The sequence below is a fragment of the Armigeres subalbatus genome, chromosome 3 (assembly GCF_024139115.2).
Source record: "Armigeres subalbatus isolate Guangzhou_Male chromosome 3, GZ_Asu_2, whole genome shotgun sequence".
In the NCBI taxonomy this organism is placed as follows: Eukaryota; Metazoa; Arthropoda; class Insecta; order Diptera; family Culicidae; genus Armigeres; species Armigeres subalbatus.
The window spans coordinates 147,849,327-147,873,682 of NC_085141.1; the positions used below are offsets into that span (position 1 = coordinate 147,849,327).

Here is a 24,356-nt window from a genome sequence, read left to right on the forward strand (position 1 = left end):
TGATGTCTAATTAAAATTTGCGATGTTTTTCTTAGTGTATCAACGGATTGTTTGTTGTTTTCTAACAGCAAACAAGAAAAATATGAGAGTTCTAACAGCAAACAAAGGAAAATTTTGTAAACACGGCACCAACACTGATGGGGATGGAGAGGGCTATATCCGTTTCTAAGCATTTCTAATCTCAGAAAAGATAGTCCAATTTGAGTTAATTTAAGCTAATTTCATCTAAGACACTGAAAGTAACGTTCGGAACAAATATTTCAAAAAATCCGATGAAAGGTATATATACACAAAAAAAAAATCGTTGGTAAAATTAAAAGAAACGTTGTTAAAATTAAGAAAATTCGTTAGTGATTTTCAGTAGAAAGTATACGATTGTTAAATCTACAATTGCAAAAATGTCACTTCGCTGAGAAATTTGACAACAGCCAACTTTTCAAAATGACATTCTCCTCTCAAAACTAAAGGTGTTACTTGATTCAACTATGTATACTTTCAAATCAACAAGTTGTGTGCGCTTTCAATATAAGTTAAATAAATACTTCAAAATAAAAATTTACAAATCCAAAAGTTGTTGTTATTGTATTTATTGATACCATTCTATTCATGTTAGTGTGTTACGGTTTTTTTAGATCTAAGCTGCTTGCCAAATATGTCCAGCCTTGTCCAGTGACAGGATCCGATGGCCCGGTTCCAGCCCGAACCGGAATGTGAATCTGTACAGCAGCTTGAAGTCCTCGGAGTCGGTTTTCAGCTTCTTCATCATCTGCTCCAGCCGGAGCTTTATGTCGTCGATGCTGGCGGCGTTCATCTGCTGCATGCCCTGGATGAACTCCGACTTGGTGAACATGACACAAGATTGCGTCCTCCTGGCCATCCTTGTACTCCTCGAACAGCTTGTTCAGATCGTTGTCGAAGATTTGCGTCGCGAGATCTGTGCCTACTGCCACCGTCCGGCAGTGCGTTTTTGTTCTTATTACTTATCCAATTACTCTTATTACTTATCCAATCGTTTTCTTGAAACTGCTGCTTTTCATCTCAGTACCTACAGAGTTCAACCGTATTGGGCTGGCAGCTAGTAAATCGCTCGTTTCGTTAACAGCCGCTTCCTTGTCGGTGATAGCCGTTTCCGGTCCGACTACCATCCCGGCAATCGCTTCCACGCTATTCACCGTCGCATTCGGTGGCGATTTGAAGCACGGTAGGCAGGTTCCGTGTCGTTCGCGCCGTGCCGGTGGTATTATGCCTGCACCACCTGAAAGAAAAAGAGCACACATAGGATCGATGATTAGTACTTCGTGATCTTTTCTCTGTTTACGGCAGCAGATTGCTTAAGATAACAGAGTTTTAAGGGATATATCTACATTCAGACGTCTACCTATCCTAGTTTTTACCTTGTCAAATGAATAATGTCCGGTGCTCCTGCGGTAACATATTCATACCGTACCGCTACCACCCCGGCAGTCGTACCGTACCGCTTCCACGCTATTCACCGTCGCATTCGGTGGCGATTTGAAGTACGTCAGGCAGTTTCCGTTTCGTTCGCGCCTTGCCGGCGTTATTAGCCCGGAACCACCTGAAAGAATAAAAGCAAATTTGATCCATCATGATTAGCACATTTTGGTTCCTTTCTCTGTTTAGGACGGTGTTTTTTGTTGGTTTTTTTAAAGTTTATTTACCTTTTCCTTGTCCTTAAATTCCACCGGGAGGAACCACACCGGTATAATCTGTGTGGGGTTGCAGTTTTGATTTGCAGTCTCGTTTGCAGTTGTAAATAAGAACAAGAAGTACAGAAAACTGTACCGAACTGCACGGAAGGGATCTAAATAAATTTTCTTCCAGGAAGCGGGAACTATTTTTATGGTTGACAGTTAGTTGCCAGATAGATATTATTTTTAGAGATTTTTAGCAAGTGTTGCCAAACTTCAGGAATATTTGGATACTATTTAAATATTTTTTATCTGTCAAATAAAAAATTTTGACTTTCAAAATCACAATCTTTCGTTCAGAAAAAAACCTTCAAATTAAAAGTTTTATTTTCAAAATGAAAGTTTCGCTACTCAAAATTACCAAAACTGAATAACTTTTGAAATGAAAGTGCAATGTTCTTAAAAGCACAATTTTTTTTTTCTGTGTGTATGGGAATTTTTTGAGAATTATCTTGTGTCGTGCCCCTTGATCATGTCCATATCTCATTTTGCTATTTTATCAACATTTGATATTATTTAGCTATTTTCGTCTACTCGGGTACTAATTGGTAAGTATGGTAAAATAGTTGTTACCAAACATGCACAACTTAAACATAATTTATTTTTATTTCATTTCCAAATAACAACAATACTTCTCAATATAAGATTTGAAACAAACATAACCACAATCTTCAATGTTTGGCTCCGACACAATAGGCAGTTTTGGCTTCAGTTTGACAAGCAAATCGATTGTATCCGCACCACCCAGGTAATGGTCCAATGCACCGAATGAACACAATGACGTTTGAGACGGGCGCTGTTTACTAAAAATGAACACTTGCATGAACTCGATGAATGAAAAAGTATTCATTCTAAGTAAACAGCGCACCGCTCAAATGTCAATGATGAACTCGGTGCATTGGACCATTACCGAGCCGGTGACAAGCGCGGTGTCATCATCATCAATAGACATAGACCACTGTCATCATTGAAATGCAGTATGAAAAAAAATTATAGCACGGGACATCCTGGCTACGATCTGGCGATGGGCTAAACAATAGAATGTCAATAGTAATAGTGTGGTAATTACGGTAAACTCTATTGTGGCTCACGATAGCTTAACATTGAAGAATATTGTTTTCAACCATAAAGCCTATTGTAAATGGCAGTTGTACAATAGAAAATAGGGGTTGTTATGTATCTTTACAATAAAAAAAAATAAAAAAATAGATTTTTTTCTCGAACAAATTCTTCACATTACAGTTGAATTTATTGTAATTCTATTGCCAACATTTTACTGGCAATAGACTTTATTGTACGTCTATTGGAAAAACAACATGGCACTATATAAAAACAATAGAATTTAGTGCTCATCAATAAAATGTATTGTAAATATTTATGATAAATCAAGCATAATTTTTCATAACGACGTATGTAACAATTATGAGGATTCGAGAAATCCTTTGCAGAAAGTTGGCAAAACTTTTTCTAAAACTGTTTTAAAACTATATCTTTTTTCAATACTTTTTTCCGCTGGCATGCATCATTACATTACACGTAATAAGCGTGCTTCACATCGAAGCATAGTTCATTCAAATTCACTGTGAAAAACGATAAAATTATACATACACCGGTATGCTGCACGTACGTCGGTGTACATTGGTCGGTTTTCCATAGTGCACGATTGACGCAACTGCAGTTTTGTTTTGTTTTGCTTTTTTGTTACATAGGTCGCTCTTAGTTCCCATATGTTAAAGCGACGTATGTAACAGTGAGACTTCAAAAATAGAATTTTTTACATACGTCGATTCGTAAAAAGATTAAATTAAAGAATTTTAAGATCTGAAATCAGTAAAATCGATGCGTATTATATAAAGCCGCGTGTGATTGTCACGTTGTATTAAAAACCTCGTTTTGTTTACTTTTGTTACATACGTCGTTATGAAAAATTATGCTTGAAATATTTTATTGCAACTGTATTTTTTTTTTATCCGGGATCCTTCTTCTCCGTGTATGCGTTTCAATGATGACAGCGGTCTATTGATGATGATGACACCGCGCTTGTCACATGCAGGCTCGGAAACAAATTTTTACACAGTGTTGGGTTATTTTTCCGGAGCGTGAAGCCGCTCTGTCATGTGAGATATTTTCCTTCCACCTTCGTCGTCAGCAGAGCAGCAGCCATCCCATCCGCAGCAAATTTCCTTAGTAGTGAAAGAGAACGGCCGACGTGCGGAGTTGCACCAACAGCAGCAGCAGATAGTGGATATAATTTTTCCTCTGGTAAGAATCAATTCCAGACATTACTCGACATAATATTACTTATCTACATATCGAGAATCGAATGCTAATTCGAGTTGTTTGCGCTTTTCTACATATTCGCAGTTGAACAGTTTTTCAATACCGCTGGCAAAATGGCCCTGAGCGACGCAGATGTCCAGAAACAGGTGAGTGGCCGTGATAATCCGGAATGACCTACTCCAGTGGGAATACGTGCGGTTGCATAACATTTTGGCCATTTAGCGCAATGGCTTAAGACAGCGATGCGAAATGGAATTACTTTTTTAATTCGCAGACATTTTGTAGAGGCGAAATGGGTTCTCCACGAACACACGCCATTCCGTGCCCCACGGGTACGTTCCAGCCTGTGGTCAGGTAATTGACGCTTGCAATTTGAAGAATCGATTGGACAGGATCGATAGTATCCGTCGAACCGGGCGGATTTTGGAAGAAAACCATTTTTTCCACCGATTATACCCCGCAGAAAGGTCACGGGACCTATCATGTGAAGATTGAAGCAAGAAGCATTAATAGTGTGTTGTGATTAAGAGGCCCCGTGAGTGATTTGTATGTGTGGTATTCATTTCTGCTGTGGGAAAGATAAAAATGATTATTTTTGCATTAGTGCCACTACTAGGCATAACGAAGAATGCTAATTTCCTTGACGGTAAGAGACTACTTCGCGCATATGCAATGGGACTCATGTCCTGGTGGAATCAGATATATGCTAACGCAATCATTCGCATCGGAAAAACAGCTATAAATTAGTAGGCAATTTAAAAATTCTATTTTCCATCGGTAGATAATACAACTGTGAACAAAAGTGAAAACAAAAAGTGTCACATGACCACTGACTACAGCGAACATCAGGCGGGTTCAGCCGCACATCACCATCATGACGATTGTCGCTTGTAAACGAGGCTCGTTTCTAATGCACTAATATAATTTTACTTTTTACTTCTGTAAAATAAACTGATGATCTGTTATAATCTACAGTTTATTTGATATTAAAAAGAAATAATTATATACAATATGATTATGGTAATAAATAATAATCAGACATTTCAGTTTAAGCTTCACTGATTCACAAAAAGCTCATTTCAAGTTATTATGTACGGTCATTTGTGGTTTCTTGTTGTGTCTACAACTTTGTCTAAAATTACATTGATCGGAGTCCAGTAGTTGCAGCTATTTGGGCTTATTCTACGAGTCGAGTGACGTGAGGTGAGTCGATTTTAGCAATTCTCACGTGAGGTGACCATGTTATTCAAATGGGACTATTATACGACTCTTCTCACGTCATTCCAATCTCACGTCACTCCACTTGTAGAATAAGCCCAATTCTAAGGTCCAAAGACCTGCCTGCCGACGTGCCTCAATCTAAAGCGGTGTTTACTCACGTTCAAACTGGGTTAAACGCATTCCCAGAGGTGCAAAAATCGACCCTAGGGCAGATACTAGCGTTCTCGCACTGTTGCTTTTAGAATCCGATCAATGCAATGAGTAATATTAAATGACTAGTGAGCAATAGGAAATGGTTTTTGTTAGTCGGGACTAGAGGCCTTCTTAGCCGCGCGGTAAGATGCGCTGCTACAAAGCAAGACCATGCTGAGGGTGGCTAAATTCGATTCCCGGTCCGGCCAAAGAAATTTTCGGGTTAGAAATTTTCTCGACTTCCCTGGCAAATAAAAGTATCATCGTGTTAGCCTCATGATATATGAATGCAAAAATGGTACTCGGCTTTGAAACTTCGCAGTTAATAACTATAGAAGTATTTAATAAACACTAAGCTACGAGGCAGCAATTTCGCAGTGAGCCCATCCTCGCACTACCTGGTTATCAACAGATTTCCTTTACCTCTTAAAAAATGCAGATTTATCCACCTAGCGGTGATAACGCCTTTTTCGTGCAATAAAAAATGTACTAATAAATCTGCATTAGAAAGGTGAAAAAATCATTAGGATAACTGCTGTGCTGAATCATTATAAGACGATAATGATTGCAATTTTCATCTGAAAACTTTTTACGTGAAGACAGTTGGCGAGCTGTCGACAGCGACAACTTCTCATATTTTGTATTCAAACGATAATAAACACAGAATTTTCATTCAAACATTAATCTTTACTAATAACTGTCAACAGTCCCGTTATATCTTCTATTTGGCGTTATGGTTTCATGGTAGTAAGGAAAAAGAATTCAAAATGTAACGGTATTTGCGCATATACTATAGCGCCTGGAAGCGGCGGGTAGAAAATCAGCCACTGTCAATAATTCATTCATTGAATTTTAGATTCCCGGTTTTTTTCCCGGTTGGAGGAACTGATACTAAAATATGATATTAGCGGATCTAAACAAAAAAGACCCGTACGAATCAATTCCAGTTTTGTTACATGCGGAATCGAAGGAATGAATCGCCGGCTTTGAGCGTGCTTACAGCGGCACACTAAGAGTTAACTTTTGGAAATCAGTATGGCGAAAGGCATCTTATGTTCAATATCTCGAAAATAAGCACCCTTATCGAAAAAATATTTGGCAGGCGTAGTAGCGGACACCTTTCTACATAACTAGTACCAAATAGTTTTTCGTGAAAAGTTCCTACTATTGAGAAAACTCGCGTTAGATGTCTTTCGCCATACAAACTTCAGATGGTTAACTTATGCTGGCTATTTTTACATATACGATAGCGCGTGGATGCTGGCAGCGGTGAGTTGGAAACCAGCCACTGTGTGTGATTCATTAGAATCCACAGACCACAATAATTTCTTGTGGATTCTAATTCTGGAACAGAGAATCTCCAAAGATGAGCCAGACTAGGGCTACAAGTTTCTTTAATAAAGACAATCAATTAATTCAAGAAATTCCTATATAACTTTCGACAGAACAGAAAAAGCAGAAGCACAATAGGAGATCGTCAGTTGCGTTCTAGCAAAAATTCCGCTTGAGGCCCTTCCTAAATATTTTAACAACAGCCACTACACCTGACGGTATAATTGCAATATTTCCATTATCAGGCGACAGGTGGTGTTGCTGTGTGTTTGTATCAATGTAATATTGCATATACACTAGTGACATCTGCTGTTCGATATCGCAAGCTTTCAATGTTCCTTTCCACACACACGAGGTGGAGAACAGTCTTGAAGAAATTGAAAGTATACAGCTAGAATTTAGTATGGAGGTACAATGAAATCTCTTTTATTATTTAGAACTGTAAAACAAGTCGTGGGAACAAAAAATCTAAAAATTATTTGTTGCTTTTTGACCTAGGTTTCATATTTATGCGATGCGTAGTTAATAAGAACGGATGATTTGTCCATACAAGAAAATTCATTTTACTTTAAATGTTGTGGCGCCATCTCGTTCAAACAGCACCTTTGTCTTTGCCTTATTCCTTCTTAAAGTAACTTGGGTTAAGATTTTTCTTTCCATTCTTCAAGTCAGGATTAATCTCAAATAATCTTCTAAAAATAGCTCTAGAATCCTTTGGAATTGCTTCAGAATTTTATTGACGATGTTCTTTAACTCTCTAAGACCCAAATTATTGTTTTCTGTGTTCAAAAACACTTTCCCTAATCGATCTCACCTAGTGCGTTAAAATTTTGAATTTTTAGGATTTTTTTTTCTAGATTGTTTATTCATGCTGATTTTTCACCACATTTAAAGTTTTTTAAATTTTCGTCTAATATTGCAATATTAGAATTTTCGAAGTTATGAAACTTATTCTTTATTTTCTATGTAGAAAAATAGAGAAATATTCTGGATTTAAAAAAAATCTCAAATTAATTAAAGATAATTAAAATTTTCTAAATTACCAAAAATTCTTTTAAAACTCCATTTTTTTAAACTAAATAATCAAAAATAGTTCGAAAACTGTTCAAGTTCACCGACAGTCTTCTCATGAATCCTTCTATATCCTCTTAGATTAATCTATTTTCATGAGAAAAATTATCTGAAATTATTTATCATAATTTTAAACTTATGAAGATATTCGCCATTAAGTTCCGTTAGAAACTTTTGAGAAGGCCTTGCTCTTCGAGTTCCTCGGGAAATTTCCTCATTAATTTCTATCAGTTGGTTCAAACCCAGGATGAAGATCTTTCAATTTATTATGCGATTCACTTGTGTATAAGTAGTGGATTAGGCGTTCAAAAATTGTCAACAAACATCTCAAAGGAAATAAAATAGATGTTAGAGCAATATAATCCACCAAATCAAACCATAAAACATCGACATAATTTACAAACAATACTTAGCTGGTTCTTCGCCATCAAACTCCACATTCCAACTTGAACTTGGGCGGCTTTTTTTAATGAATCCACATACAATACATTGTCTGTCAAAAATATGTTTGTCCTTACATATCAGGAAGACTATTCATACTTCCTTCTTAGCTATCACTATTATTTAAGCTTAATTCGACACAGCTTTATAATTCATTGCATTGGGAAAATGGGTTAATGGCAAGAGATTTCAAATATATTAAAAATAGTAGTGAGCCGTTATAAGCTTGCAACAACTTCAGAAACCATGAAATACTCACGATGCTTAAAAAATCCTATACTTTTTATGTTATGTCAAATGTTTATGATTTGATCGATAGTTCAATTTCCCAATTCCCGATTTTTCCCGCTTTTCCCGGTTTTTCCCGGTTTTCCTGACTGGACGGACACCCTGAACTTAAACATTAAAAAAAAAAAGAAGACAGGATCACCGTCTTCGACCAGAGGTCGCACAAACTGAACACTTAACATCTAGCATGAGAGAACGGACAAGACATTCACATAACACCCAGTGGACCAGTGGAGAACTTTTCGATTTCGGGGCGGGAATCGAACCCACAATCCACAGCACATGCGTCTAACCGATTGACGTCGCTAACCGCAGGGCCACGAAGCCCACAACTTCATCGTAAGTTTTTCCATTCCTGCTGTTGTTATGTTAAATTAGAGCACGTAACAAAGCTTGATAAAACTAGTGAACTTTTTTCCGTTTCAATTTCAAAGGCTGACCACAGATAAAAAAAATGCAGTAGGATTATTGCAACATTCACGCAGCATTTTTAACGCGAATCAAATAAAAAGTCACCCACGCATGAGTAGATTGTTTACGTTTTCCGGAAAATATATTTTAGTTACTAGATAAAGATTGTCGCTTCGGTTCCCTTTGTTCTGTTGTCCGAAACATGTGTGGTACTAAACTGTCAAATCGTATGTATTTTCCTTCATTGACATATTTTAGATCCCCTACCCTCGCCAGCAAAAGATGTTCCGGACAGCGACGACAGCGACAATCTTTATCTAGTAGGGGAATGAATTATTGGCAGTGGCTGATTTGCTACTCGCCGCTTCCACTTCCAGGCGCTATCGTATATGCGCAAATAGCCAGCGAAAGTTAACCGCAAGAAATGAATTATTGGCAGTGGCTTATTTTCTATCCGCCGCTGTCACATCCAGGCGCTATAGTATATGCGCAAAATAGCCAGCAAGAGTTAATCGCCAGAAATTTGTATGGCGAAAGTCATCTAACGTGGGTTTTCTCAAAATAAGAAACTTTTCATGGAAAACTATTTGGTACCGATTATGTAGGAAGGTGTCCGCTACTACGCCTACCAAATATTTTTTCGATTAAGGTGCCTAATTTTGAGAAATCGAACCTTAGATGCCTTTCGCCATACTGATTTCAGAAAGTTAACTCCTAGTGTGCCGCTGTAAGCACGCTCAAAGTAGGCGATTCATTTGTATGGCGAAAGACATCTAACGCCGGTTTTCTCAAAAATAGGAACTTTTTATGAAATACTATTTGGTACCGGTTATGTAGGAAGGTGTCCGCTACTACGCCTACCAAATATTTTTTCGATGAAGGTGCTTCATTTGGAGAAATCGAACCTTAGATGCCTTTCGCCATACTGATTTCAGAAAGTTAACTCCTAGTGTGCCGCTGTAATTACGCTCAAAGCAGGCGATTCATTGTGGGTAAAACCGACACTGCGGGTTAAACCGACACCACTTCAAATCTCTGATTCCAAGTGATTATCGGACAGAATTTCGACACGCTTTGAATAAATGTTTGATTTCTTGTATTTCTAGTTATTTTGTGACTGGCGGAGACGTGTAAGAGTAATAATAAACAGACAATTAGCATTGATCACCATTGAGGAGATGAGTTACGTAAAAACTTGGCATCGGTGTATAAGCTTTTTCGAAATTAATTTGTTGATTTTCAGTATTTTATCTATCTCTGATCCATAATTGAACATCATTTTGTGTATGTTGGGGAAAATTAGTTAACTTTTCTAATAATAAACATCCACATGTATCTCATCATTATTATGTTATCAGTTGGGGTAAATTCGACACCTGCACCTAAATTCGACATCGAATCACGAAATACCTCTGTTTTATTATACTCATCATTCGCATAATATAATTCAAGTATTGGAAAACGAGGCGCCGGGGAATACAACTTAATCATAGACTGGTTACATAATATATCATCATGGGCGTGACAATAGGTCTAAGAGGTAATATTGAGTCATCAAGGAAAACCTGCAGGTCGGATAACAATAGCGCTCAAAGAAGAACCGTATTTTTCGACTTATTTTGCTCTTAGATATATTCAATCCGTTCTCTAGTGTTGTTCTTTCGTGATTTATTTTCACCCCTGCAAACATGTAGTTTGTTACCTAGTGAACAAGTCATTTTCATTTCTTGTAATAACTGCGCCATCGCTGCACCATTAAATCGCCATCATAAACAACTTTTTTAAATAAGTAAAATTTAAATGTAGGTCAATTTTAACGGAAGTTAGTAAATTTGTTACTAACATTCTTATACTCTATACATTTTTCACCCGACCCACTAAAGAAACTAAATAAAATATGACATGTGGTGATGATTTTAAATATTTAAAATCTTGTTCAACCATCGCTTATGAGTGACCCCTAAACATGAACTTCATACACAAATATCAAAATGAATATTGTTAAACATTTTCAATTATGTTGTAACATCATTTAGAATTGTTCTGATGTTCGATTCCATAACGACTTGATGTGTCGGTTTTACCCTCACGTGGTGTCGATCTTACCCGCACCCCAGCTTTTTGGGCTGGAAGATGGACTGTTCGCGTTTTCATCATAAATCAGATTCTATCAAGAAATATTGTCCTGAGACCTCATGGACTGATGCATGAAGAGCCTGAGTATGCTTGTATGAAATTTCTAGACCGGAAAATTGTTTCATAGATTGGGGAACTGTAAAGTTGCTTAAGGTGTCGGTTTTACCCACTTTTCCCCTAACTAAAATATCTTTTTTTTCGGTTTCTGTTGCGTAGCCAGCCTCCGCTTCAGCTTGTATACAATCATACACAAGGTACGGTGACTTTTTTTTTTCGAAAATCGGTACCTCTGAAACACCCACCACGTGAAAGGATATCTCGCTTAACTTTTCAAAAAATCAATAGCTTTCATGTTGTTCTATTGATTGCGCTATTCAAATTAATTCATGAAATAAATGTTACTTAGGTCCTTTTGAAAAGTTAAGCGAGATATGATCTCCTCTTTCATATTGTGGTAAACTAAAATGTTCTATCGGTTGATCTAGATCAATTTTTATTTTTATTTTCACTATTTTTGGTGCAAACTCCATAGAAATCTCAAATGATAGCTGATTTAACACCCCTAAAAATGTATGGAAAAACGACCCCCGATAAAACATTTTAAAAAGGAAAGCCTATACTTACGTGTAGTGGGTGTTTTAGAGATACAGATTTTTTTTGAAAATAAGCCTCTTCGGACAAAAACACCGTGAAGGACGATCGAATGCAACTTATTGAATCGTATGGTTGATTTTGCTGTTGGATAGATTTTTCGCCCAAATTTCTATTATAGAAATATTGAAGTGATCATAAATGACAGGAATAATCAAAATATAAGAACTGCGTATACAGCTCCCGTACTTGCTTTATTCGAATGAACATAACATAGGAGCTTCAATTGACATTTGAGCAATTGAGGTCTCCAAGCAAATTTTACCAACACTATCACAGAGTGAATTTTTTTTGCTGCACAATGAAGCAAAATGAAAATTATCAATTTCACCTGATGTCTAGTTCAAATTTGCGATATTTTTCTTAGTGTTTCCACGCATTGTTTGTTGTTTTCTAACAGCAAACAAGAAAAATATGACAGTTCTAACAGCAAACAAAGGAAAATTTTGTAAACACAGCACCAACACAGATGGGAATGGAGAGGGCTATTATTAACAATTTGTTGTGCCAGAGGAAATACAACATCATATTAACATTCATTAGAAATCTTACCTCAATACAATAAAACTTTTTTTTTTGCTTGGACAAACTATTATATTGAATTCTTGTTACTTTCCTCTCAAAATCGTTCACAAAAAATAACCCGGCTTGTATACAAGTCTTTGAAGGTGGCTTGCATAAAACATATTTTTTATTTCATTCATTTATTTAGTTAACATCTAAACAGATAACACTGAATCAACAATTTGACGCCACAATGCACGGTTCGAGGCCGCATCTCTCCATCCTCGGATACGCCCCACGCTCGCCAAGTCGTTCTGCACCTGGTCTGCCCATCTCGCTCGTTGCGCTCCACGCCGTCTCGTACCTGCCGGATCGGAAGCGAACACCATCTTTGCAGGGTTGCTGTCCGGCATTCTTGCAACATGTCCTGTCCATCGTACCCTTCCGGCTTTAGCTACCTTCTGGATACTGGGTTCGCCGTAGAGTTAGGCGAGCTCATGGTACATTCTTCGCCGCCACACACCGTCTTCTTGCACACCGCCAAAGATGGTCCTAAGCACCCGTCTCTCGAATACTCCGAGTGCTTGCAAGTCCTCCTCGAGCATTGTCCATGTTTCATGTCCGTAGAGGACAACCGGTCTTATTAACGTCTTGTACATGACACATTTGGTGCGGTGGCGAATCTTTTTCGACCGCAGTTTCTTCTGGAGCCCGTAGTAGGCCCGACTTCCACAGATGATGCGCCTTCGTATTTCACGACTAACGTTGTTGTCAGCCGTTAGCAAGGATCCGAGGTAGACGAATTCCTCGACCACCTCGAAGGTATCCCCGTCTATCGTAACACTGCTTCCCAGGCGGGCCCTGTCGCGCTGGGTTCCGCCCACAAGCATGTACTTTGTCTTTGATGCATTCACCACCAGTCCAACTTTTATCGCTTCACGTTTCAGGCGGGTGTACAATTCTGCCACCTTTGCAAATGTTCGGCCGACAATGTCCATGTCTTCCGCGAAGCAAATAAATTGACTGGATCTGTTGAAAATCGTACCCCGGCTGATACACCCGGCTCTCCGCATGACACTTTCTAGCGCAATGTTGAACAACAGGCACGAAAGTCCATCACCTTGTCGTAGTCCCCGGCGCGATTCGAACGAACTGGATTGTTCGCCCGAAATCTTCACACAGTTTTGCACACCATCCACCGTTGCTTTGATCAGTCTGGTAAGCTTCCCAGGGAAGCTGTTCTCGTCCATAATTTTCCATAGCTCTACGCGGTCTATACTGTCGTATGCCGCCTTGAAATCAACGAACAGATGGTGCGTTGGGACCTGGTATTCACGGCATTTTTGAAGGATTTGCCGTACAGTAAAGATCTGGTCCGTTGTCGAGCGGCCGTCAACGAAGCCGGCTTGATAACTTCCCACGAACTCGTTCACTAATGGTGACAGACGACGGAAGATGATCTGGGATATCACTTTGTAGGCGGCATTAAGGATGGTGATCGCTCGAAAGTTCTCACACTCCAGTTTGTCGCCTTTCTTGTAGATGAGGCATATAACCCCTTCCTTCCACTCCTCCGGTAGCTGTTCGGTTTCCCAGATTCTGACTATCAGTTTGTGCAGGCAAGTGGCCAGCTTTTCCGGGCCCATCTTGATGAGCTCAGCTCCGATACCATCCTTACCAGCTGCTTTATTGGTCTTTAGCTGTTGAATGGCATCCTTAACTTCCCTCAAGGTGGGAGCTGGTTGGCTTCCATCGTCCGCTGAACTGACGTAGTCATCTCCTCCGCTGCCTTGAATTTCACTGCCTGTACTCTCAGCGCCATTCAGATGTTCCTCGTAGTGCTGCTTCCACCTTTCGATCACCACACGTTCGTCCGTCAAGATGCTCCCATCCTTATCCCGGCACATTTCGGCTCGCGGCACGAAGCCTTTGCGGGATGCGTTGAGCTTCTGATAGAACTTGCGTGTATCTTGAGAACGGCACAGCTGTTCCATCTCCTCGCACTCCGCTTCTTCCAGGCGGCGTTTCTTCTCCTGAAAAAGGCGGGTCTGCTGTCTCCGCTTCCGTCTATAACGTTCCACGTTCTGCCGGGTACCTTGCTGCAGCGCGACCGCCCGCGCTGCGTCCTTCTCCTCCAGAACCTGTCTGCACTCTTCGTCGAACCAATCGTTCCGTCGACTTCGACCCATATACCCGACGTTGTTCTCCGCTGCGTCGTTAATGGCTGCTTTAACTGTACTCCAGCAGTCCTCAAGAGGGGCCCCATCGAGCTCACCCTCTTCCGGCAACGCTGCCTCGAGATGCTGCGCGTATGCAGTGGCGACATCAGGTTGCTTCAGTCGCTCTAGGTCGTACCGCGGCGGTCGTCGGTACCGAACATTGTTGATGACGGATAGTTTTGGGCGCAGTTTAACCATCACCAGATAGTGGTCAGAGTCGATGTTAGCGCCACGATATGTCCTGACGTCGATAATGTCGGAGAAGTGCCGTCCATCAATCAGAACGTGGTCGATTTGTGATTCTGTCTGCAGTGGTGATCTCCAGGTGTACCGATACGGGAGGCTGTGTTGGAAGTAGGTGCTACGAATGGCCATATTCTTGGAGGCGGCGAAATCAATTAGTCGTAGGCCGTTTTCGTTCGTCAGCCGGTGAGCGCTGAACTTTCCAATAGTCGGTCTAAACTCCTCCTCTTGGCCAACCTGAGCGTTCAAATCTCCTATGATGATTTTGACGTCGTGGCTTGGGCAGCTGTCGTACTCACGTTCCAGCTGCGCGTAGAATGCGTCCTTATCATCATCAGTGCTTCCGGAGTGTGGGCTATAGACGTTGATTATGCTGAAGTTGAAGAACCGGCCTTTGATCCTCAACCTGCACATTCTTTCATTGATCGGCCACCACCCGATCACGCGCCTTTGCATATCGCCCATCACTATGAAAGCTGTTCCCAGCTCGTGTGTGTTGCCGCAGCTCTGGTAGATGGTATGATTACCTCTAAACGTTCGCACCATTGATCCCTTCCAACAAACCTCCTGCAGCGCTACGATGCCGAATCCACGGTCCTTGAGCACATCGGCGAGTATGCGTGTGCTCCCGATGAAGTTGAGAGATTTGCAGTTCCACGAACCGAGTTTCCAATCGCTAGTCCCTTTCTGCAGTGGTCTTCGCCGATGGTTCCGGTCCGTACTCTCTTGTTGATTGTTCGTTGCTTAAGATTTTTAAAGGCTGGCTTGCAGGGCCTGACACCAAACCCCTAAATTTCCGGAGGACCATTCCCCCTTATTTCCGGTGGACCATGGTGCACAGTTTCACTTAGAGTCCCTCGCTGGCACTCGGACGATGATCAGCCGCCCCTAACATGGAGAACAGACGCTGTTGTGAGCCGATCCTGACATGGAGAACAGACGCTCAATAAGATTTGCACCTCCGGAGAGAGGCAAACCCCCCCTTCCCTGTCAGCATACGACCATGGGTTGGTTACCCGATCTTCCCTAAGGTTGCTCGTATCCCGGCCAGCACCGCGGGGAGGTAGGGATAGGAGTTGCTGGGTAAGAAGCTAAGGACCGCGAGATGGGGTCTATTTTATTCCTTCAGGTACGCGAAGTACCAATGGTACGCTTTACCCAGCATTTTTTATATAACTTATTATAATTTTGAATCGATTTAACGATTAATCGATTCAATAATCGACAAAAATCGAGAGTAATCTATAATGTTCAATACTATGAGGTAGATTTCACTAGCGGCGGACAGCAGAAGGCAGAGAAAGATTAATTAACTGATACTGATTAACTGAGACTGCTAAGCGGGTTTCGGAGCTGTGTTGAAGAGGATGTTTTTCACTCGATGGTTGGAATAGAAAAGAGGCCGACAAACGCCGGACTGTTTATAATGTAGGGTATCGGACCCTACCTTTTACTATAATACATTTTTATAGCATTGCACGGAAAATGCAAATAAGATAATTTTAGATACATATTATTCCTTCCTTCTTTAAAGATTATTATTAGGATTCTGAACTTGAAGGAATTAATTTTACTTATTATTTACAAAATTCAATTTATCACTTCTTATTTAAAAATATTCGAATTCACTGTTGTAGGTATTCTTCCGCGTTCGCTTCGAACGCCTTGGCAGGCCATCGAGCGCCAAATTAGATTCGTTTCTTCGTTTTCGATGTGGCTTGACCATCCGTTCGACACCGCGCAACTCGCACTCCGGAAAACCCCGGAAAGGCTCCTCGCTCGGCTCTTCTTCGTGGATCGTTTCTTGCAGTGGTGGTGGTGATGGACCAGGGTCATCGACAGTACGATCGACATGCACCACCATCCTGCGCCGCACCCGGCCACCCGCATCGTCGATAATCTTAACTTGACTTCGGTGCGCCGTGGTCGTAGGTCCGTTTCCAATTGTAATCAATTATGAATGAACTTGTTACCGAAGCGTGGCAACGCTACCAGACACTTCGAAATCGTTTGGCCAACCGGCTGATCGTCGGCGATATCGTCGTCGTATTTGTGATCGTCACGGCCAGTCAGGAACAATCCGACACCAACCGAAGCGAATTCTCACGGATCTCGAGACGGAAAACGCAGTTGTCTACCGAAAATAGATTCCAATATCCGCCAGCGAAACCACACAAAACGGCCAAACAGCTGCTAAATTTTTCTTCACCGTACCAACGGTTTTCTAAACCTGTACCGTTATTCCAGACAATCCCCGTCGGAGTGAATCGCGTTTTTTCCACAGGCCTTTCACTGCTACTACTGCAAAACTCGTACCTCCGCCCGAGGCAATTTTATTTTGCGCTGCCGAGACTTTGCTGTTGCTGCAGGAATCGCGCCTCCGCCCGAGGCTATTCTGGTCACAGTAGAAATAGATTTTCCTGTTTCACACACGCGTCTTTTACTCTCACTTGAACTTTTCCTCGTCGCCAAATATAATGTTCAATACTATGAGGTAGATTTCACTAGCGGCGGACAGTAGAAGGCAGAGAAAGATTAATTAACTGATACTGATTAACTGAGACTGCTAAGCGGGTTTCGGAGCTGTGTTGAAGAGGATGTTTTTCACTCGATGGTTGGAATAGAAAAGAGGCCGACAAACGCCGGACTGTTTATCATGTAGGGTATCGGACCCTACCTTTTACTATAATACATTTTTATAGCATTGCACGGAAAATGCAAATAAGATAATTTTAGATACATATTAATCGATTAGTTACTAATCGATTATTCGGGATTTAACGATATCTCCAACGATGAATCGATTAATCGAAGTAATCGATCAATTTGCGACATCTTAGGGTCTGTCTCAATTGGATAATTAAACTGAAATTAAACTTAAAAGTGACATTTCAATAATTATCAAATAACCCTGCTCGCAGAGCATGATTACTTTTGACAGATATCGAATCATTTTCCATCGATGTCTTATTGGAATTGCTGGGTAGCACCAGCCATTATTATAACGGGGTGATTTTTTAATTTTCGAACTGTCACTTTTAAGTTTATTTCTCCAAAGGGTCTCCTTAGGATCTGTCTCATTTGGAGAATTAAACTTAAAAGTGACAGTTCGAGAATTAAAAAATCACCCCGTTATAAGAATGGCTGGTGCTACCCAGCAATTCCAATAGGACATCGATGGAAAATGATTCGATATCTGTCAAAAGTAATCTTGCTCTGCGAGCAGGGTTATTTGATAATTATTGAAATGTCACTTTTAAGTTTAATTTCAGTTTAATTATCCAATTGAGACAGACCCTTAAGGGTCTGTCTCATTTGGAGAAATAAACTTAAAAGTGACAGTTCGAAAATTAAAAAATCACCCCGTTATAATAATGGCTGGTGCTACCCAGCAATTCCAATAGGACATCGATGGAAAATGATTCGATATCTGTCAAAAGTAATCATGCTCTGCGAGCAGGGTTATTTGATAATTATTGAAATGTCACTTTTAAGTTTAATTTCAGTTTAATTATCCAATTGAGACAGACCCTAAAGATATTGTAAAATCCCGATTAATCGATTAGTAACTAATCGATTACTCTCGATCCTTGCCGATTATTGAATCGATTTATGTGCGACATCTCTAAATAGTTATGAGTTGTTGAGTAAGAAGCGAGGGTTGCGAAATAGAGTCTATTGTATTTCGATTTTTTTAGTAGCACATTGCCCAGCATTATGCTACGTACACACCAGTCAAGCAGTTCGACGAACATTGACTCCACCCCCAAGAAAACGCTTCGGTTGCTGCTTTGTTGGAACGTGTGTGAAGTTGTTCGAACAACCATTTGACAGTTGGCGGCTCGGTTGGAAAATATTAAAACGGTTTGATTTTGGTTTGAGTTGTCGGGGGTGGAGTCAAGGTTCGCCGAACATGTTTGAGCATTTGTAGTGAAGTTGCACAAACCCCCATATATTTTTTGATGGTTGATGCTCAAGTTAGCGCTCCGGTCGTTCGTGTGTGATATTGTTGGTCGAATAAATTGATTGTTCGTGCCGCTGTTGGTAAAACTTGATGGATGTTGGAACAAACGAGAGGTGGAGTCAATGTTTGTCAAACTGCTTGACCGTGTGTACGTTCCATTAAACATATCAAGACAAAATTTTCAAACGATGATTTGACGAATCTGATAGCTCTCCCACGCAAACCAACACCATCAATAGTTAGGTGAAGGATTCCGCTTCCTATTGATGGTGCTGGTTTGCGTGGGAGAGCTATTAGATTCGTCAAATCGTCGTTTGAATATATCATGCAATATCTTGTTTGTTATATTTAAAAACGAAATTACCGTGCTGTGCCCTTATTCCAATCAGCGCCTAATTCCGTTCACGCAAGACAAAATAATAAATAATGAAGAATTTTTGTATAAAAATAACAGAAAGATATTTTTATACTTTTCTTCGGTTATATATGCATGAAATGAAATGAAAAGCAGCGTCATTTTTTGCGATATTTAGTGAAAATTTCAAAAAAATTTGTTGATCGTCACTACAGGCGCCATTTTGACTGTTTTCATTAACCCACTTGCTAAGAACATCTGTCATAATATTCAAGCATTTTTAGGTGAAAATTTGCCCTTAATTTGAAACCAAACTGCATAACAAGATATAACAGGTAACATTGCAGTGTATTACTTAATCGTTGTCTGTATTTTGCCGATATAAAATGCTGAAAAGTGAAAAATATCTTGACCGGAATAAGGGTACATGTAAATCAACTCGTTCCTTATTCCGTTCTATGGGTCTGGAGGATGGATTCCGAAAATTCCATTCGTGAGAAAATAATCTATGAGTTAGGAAAGGTACATCGTACATTAATGAACCCATGAAGAATGATGAACTTTAGAAATTCTATCCTGCAAGCAATCAGACCGAAAGGAACTCCGTTCATAACTCTACGCAAAATGGTTATGGGAACGTTTTTCAATTCATGCCTGAAAAACGCAGTTTTTTTTCAGTTGTTGGTGAACGGCGAATTGTCAAGTGGTTGCGTGGACAATATTAGAAAAAGGCTTCCGAGGAGCAAAGAAATATTCAATTTGAACGAAACATCTATACGAACAATTCCAAACAAACAGAGACATTGTTTTGGAAGATTCATGTCAAAATTAAAGGCCTAGTATCCAGGCTCAAGTCAAAATTACGTTGAGGATAAAGTGGGAAACTCCGATAGTGAATCGTATCTCCCTTTATCTGTGGTACCTAATGCTACTGGGCTGGTAAGCTAACATTAATGTTCATGTTGACCTCGTATGGTAAGTGAAACAAACGAAAAAACAACCAACTAAGGAAATATCATTCATTGTATTTTAAATTTGGAAGAAAATAACATTTTAATTTTTTTATTTGCAATAATAACGAATGAAAAGATGCATTTGTGAGAAAATGTATGTCTGATATTAACATCTCCAAGAAATCAAATGTTTTTCGAGTGATTGGAATTAGGAACACGAATGAACGGATTTAGGAACAATGTCATTTGAGATGATTGGAATTAGGACCACACAATTGCTCAAGTTTATTTCAACTATTGGAACCTAAGTCTATGAATGCATCCCAACATATTTTATTTTCAATTGTATATAGAAAATTACACTATGTAGCGAAATTGCAGCTTCAAAATACTTAACAGCTGTTTTTTAGAGTTTTTAGACATAGCGCATTGTCTTAGGTGAACGGAATAAGGGCACAGCATGGTACAATTCTTGAAAATGAAAATTACAATTTATGAAAATACAATCATTTACGCTTCACGCAGAAGTAGATGGATGTAAGTGACATTTTGATTTGAAGCAGATGGATGTAAGTGACATTTTGATCAATTTTAAGTTGACTAATAGCGAAAAATGCTTTGGTTTTAGAGCTTTGCAATAATAGGTTGATATAATTTGTACGTAATTTGCAAAAAAAAATGTGAAAACGTGAAAGAAACTTTATCATTTTTTGAACTTTTATACGATTTATAAAAAACGAAAAAATATTGAAAAACTTTGCATCCATTTTTCTCAAAACTAAGATCTTGTTACTTACTGTAACACCCATTTGCGTTTGACTCCCTCAAATGGAATTACACTGGATTTTGTTTTTACACGATTTACATTTTTTCAATTTTGCACTCTTCCCAAATATTTAACGTATATTAATTATCATGTGATTTTTCTTTGATTTATTCAGAATTTTTTGAAACGTGTTGCGAAGATTTTGGTGGTAAATTGAAGTCACACGATTAAAAACACGAGCGAAAAAAAATCGTGTAAAAATAAAATCCTGTGTAGTTAAATCCCTTAGAAAAAGTTTGCTAGTATTATAAAAATTTCTCCAGCTGAAATATGGTTCCACTTTATCTCATAATCTTGCAGATCAAGCACATGATGGCCTTCATCGAGCAGGAGGCCAACGAGAAGGCGGAAGAAATTGACGCCAAGGCCGAGGAGGAGTTCAACATCGAGAAGGGCCGTCTTGTGCAGCAACAGCGCTTGAAGATCATGGAATACTACGAAAAGAAGGAAAAACAGGTCGAGCTGCAAAAGAAGATCCAATCTTCAAACATGCTCAACCAAGCCCGTCTGAAGGTACATTATTTTCATAGGAATTTAGAATGTGTTCGCTTAACATTCTGTTTATCTGGATGGCAGGTTCTTAAGGTACGTGAAGACCATGTAGGAAGCGTGCTCGAGGAATGCAGACGTCGGCTGGGAGAGGTCACCCGCGACTCAAGCCGCTACGGTGATATCCTCTCCGCTCTCATCACTCAGGGACTGCTGCAGGTTTGTATCTTATTGAACTTATTTCACAATATTAAGGCAGAAGTCAGAAGAAATTTATCTTTTTTTGCATCGTAGCTCATGGAAGCCAATGTGGTTGTTCGTGGTCGCCAAGCTGACGCCCAGCTGATCCAGAACATCCTACCATCGGCTGTGGAAGCCTACAAGAGTACCTCCGGTAAGGATGTCGTTGTCACTCTTGACACGGACTTCTATTTGCCTGCTGACTCTACCGGAGGAGTGGAACTTGTGACACAGTCGTCTCGCATCAAGGTATGTCCTCCTTATCATATTATGTACTCACCTAATCGAAATAATTTATATCTACCCTCAGGTATCCAACACTTTGGAGTCACGATTGGAGTTGATCGCCCAGCAGCTGATACCCGAGATCCGTAATTCTCTGTTTGGACGTAACATCAACCGCAAGTTCACTGATTAAACAGCAGCAGCAGTCCTATGTTCGCTTCACCTACATACTTCAGCCACCGTCTTTATTTCTATCGTTTTCCCCCGTTTTGAAAGATTTTCAGCTAACCTACAATGAAAAAGAGAACAAAAAATAAGCTAATTGAGTCCAACAGCGATGTCTCTCAGTCATCACACCGATTATTTAAAGGTCAGTTCCACCAGGCGTGAAGCTTACAGTTTGTATTTTTAATTTTATTGGTAGTCAAACCGCCCTCACACACTCCGGGTAGGCCGTTTATTTTTCCAACGAATTGTCACCTACTCAAAACCGTTTACTGCTAAATATCCTGGAATAACATCTGCTGGAATATTTTGGAATTTTTGGACGGCTCACTCGAGGTGCTTTGTCGTTTGGTGCGATTGCCATCAGTTTTTTTTTCATACTGGTGCCGATTGTAGGTTTCTGCAATTCTTTGTATATTTTTTTTTTGTTTCCATAAGTTTGTTTTATCCAATTTTTTCATGCAATTAGTTTGTATACATTTGTTATTTTTGTAATTGAAAATATTTTAATAGTGCTCTTAAAAGAAGTTAAAATGTTGTTTAAAAGGGTATTCAATTACGGAAACCGTGTTCGCATACATGATAATGAAACAGAACTATTGAGCGTTTTAGTAATAATACTATTAAAGAAAAATCAAGGTAAGAACATTCCTTTTTCAGATTGAAATTTACTGCTGTCAGATTAGAAACAAACGATTTCTTTATTTTGAATTTTCTCTAAAACGAGATTTCGGTTTGATTATGCTTCCATCCCTTTGATTCGTGACCAGTGAATTTATTGAACATTTTGTCATTTCAGTAGATTTCAACCAGTTTTGAAAACAGACCAATTTTTGAAATTTTTGCCTCAGCATCTTGCTTTACTTACACCAAATTTCAAACCAAATAGGTTAATTGTAAACAATTCAAATCATCAGATATTTGCTGCACGTTGAAGCAATGGCAAAGTTTTGAAAGTTGGGCTATTTTCTCAGATAACCGTAATAAGATGTGTGTGTCGTTTTTAAAAATCATATCGGTGTGCTCGTGTCGACCAACAACGCCACCTGTTGAAAAAAAAATCAATTAAAGGATGGAACCGCACAAACAATAAAATCCACTTGATCAAACCGAATCTTCTCTTCATGATTTCTGCGTTTTTCTCGTTTTCTTCCTTCAAAAAAATAACGGAGAAATCAGTATTGTTTCAACAAACACAGCTTCTATCTATTTCAGATTTGAGTTAGGAAAAAGAAGAAGCAAACTTGTTTTTAATCACGAAATAATTAGACTTAATTTAAGATAAAACTAGCAACAAGAAAAGTATATAAAGATAATATAATATATAGATATTGTTGTAACCGTAATGAGCATAGATATTAGTTAAAATATGAAACTTACAATTGAACAAAAACAACACACTTGATCAATAATACATCATAAAAAGTACGTAGCTTAACAAGACCTGGAGCTATTCGTAGTTTGGGAGATGCTTTCTGTGGAATCTTATCCAACACACAAATTTACATACTAGACACCACCCATTCTGAACCAAACATTTCTTGTATAACCGAACGTCGTCGGTCGATTTAGGTATTTCCGTTTCTGTCACAGTAACACAAATGTCTAAATGTATAACAAAGTATGCCAACGAACGAATCTGTAGAAACACCATTCAGGTGATTTATCAAAATTGTTGATTCTTACAACTTGAAGTGAAAATTACTCCCCACACAACAAAATCGACCACCATTCAGAAGAACATCATATTTAATCGAGCTATTATATGAAGGGATAAACCAGCTGTGTAAAACTATGTAATAGGACAAACATCAGTAAATAAAGAAAATCAGTGGTATGGGATGAGCAACCAATCGCGGCGAGTTGTGTGTTTCTTTATTTTTCCGCATTATTTACCATGCCTTTTTGCCTTTCTTGTACAGCAAAGTTGTACCGAACTTTATAGAAGCCTCAGAGATGTATAGTGTTATAAATATTTATACCAATCGACTCAGCTCGACGAGCTGAGCAAATGTCTGTTTGTCCGTGTGTATGTATGCGTGTGTACAAAAGTTAGGAAAAACATTAGACAACTTTTCATGTATATAGTAACCCTTAACCGATTTTCTTGCAACAAGTTTCATTCCAACAGACAGGGAGCAAGACCTAGTTGATCACTTTTGGCAAACAAACGTTGCATGAAGAAGAAGAAGTGTAAAGATGATATTCGAAAACAATGAATTATTGGCAGTGGCTGATTTTCTATCCGCCGCTGCCACATCCAGGCGCTATAGTATATGCGCAAAATAGCCAGCAAGAGTTAACCGCCAGAAATGTGTATGGCGAAAGACATCTAACGTGGGTTTTCTCAAAATAAGGAACTTTTCATGAAAAACTATTTG

General features: G+C 39.3%; 1 protein-coding gene and 1 pseudogene across 1 annotated transcript; one reads left to right on the forward strand and one right to left on the reverse strand.

The window, feature by feature from the left end:
* Positions 1 to 571: 571 nt before the first annotated feature.
* On the reverse strand, positions 572 to 4,002 carry LOC134222037 (uncharacterized; annotated as a pseudogene).
* On the forward strand, positions 2,418 to 23,837 carry LOC134219514 (V-type proton ATPase subunit E). Its single transcript, XM_062698260.1, has 7 exons — positions 2,418 to 2,457; positions 3,763 to 3,971; positions 4,074 to 4,135; positions 21,097 to 21,309; positions 21,373 to 21,504; positions 21,580 to 21,774; positions 21,836 to 23,837. The coding sequence occupies exons 3-7, from the start codon at positions 4,103 to 4,105 to the stop codon at positions 21,941 to 21,943; spliced, it is 681 nt and encodes a 226-aa protein (XP_062554244.1). The 5' UTR covers positions 2,418 to 2,457; positions 3,763 to 3,971; positions 4,074 to 4,102; the 3' UTR covers positions 21,944 to 23,837.
* The last annotated feature ends 519 nt before the right edge of the window (positions 23,838 to 24,356 follow it).

Bases quoted from the DNA above. Each gene is read 5' to 3' on its own strand.
- LOC134219514 (XM_062698260.1), top strand. From the start codon at position 4,103: ATGGCCCTGAGCGACGCAGATGTCCAGAAACAG. The intron at 4,136-21,096 runs GTGAGTGGCCGT...ATAATCTTGCAG, and splicing joins ACGCAGATGTCCAGAAACAG to ATCAAGCACATGATGGCCTT. The intron at 21,310-21,372 runs GTACATTATTTT...TCTGGATGGCAG, and splicing joins TCAACCAAGCCCGTCTGAAG to GTTCTTAAGGTACGTGAAGA.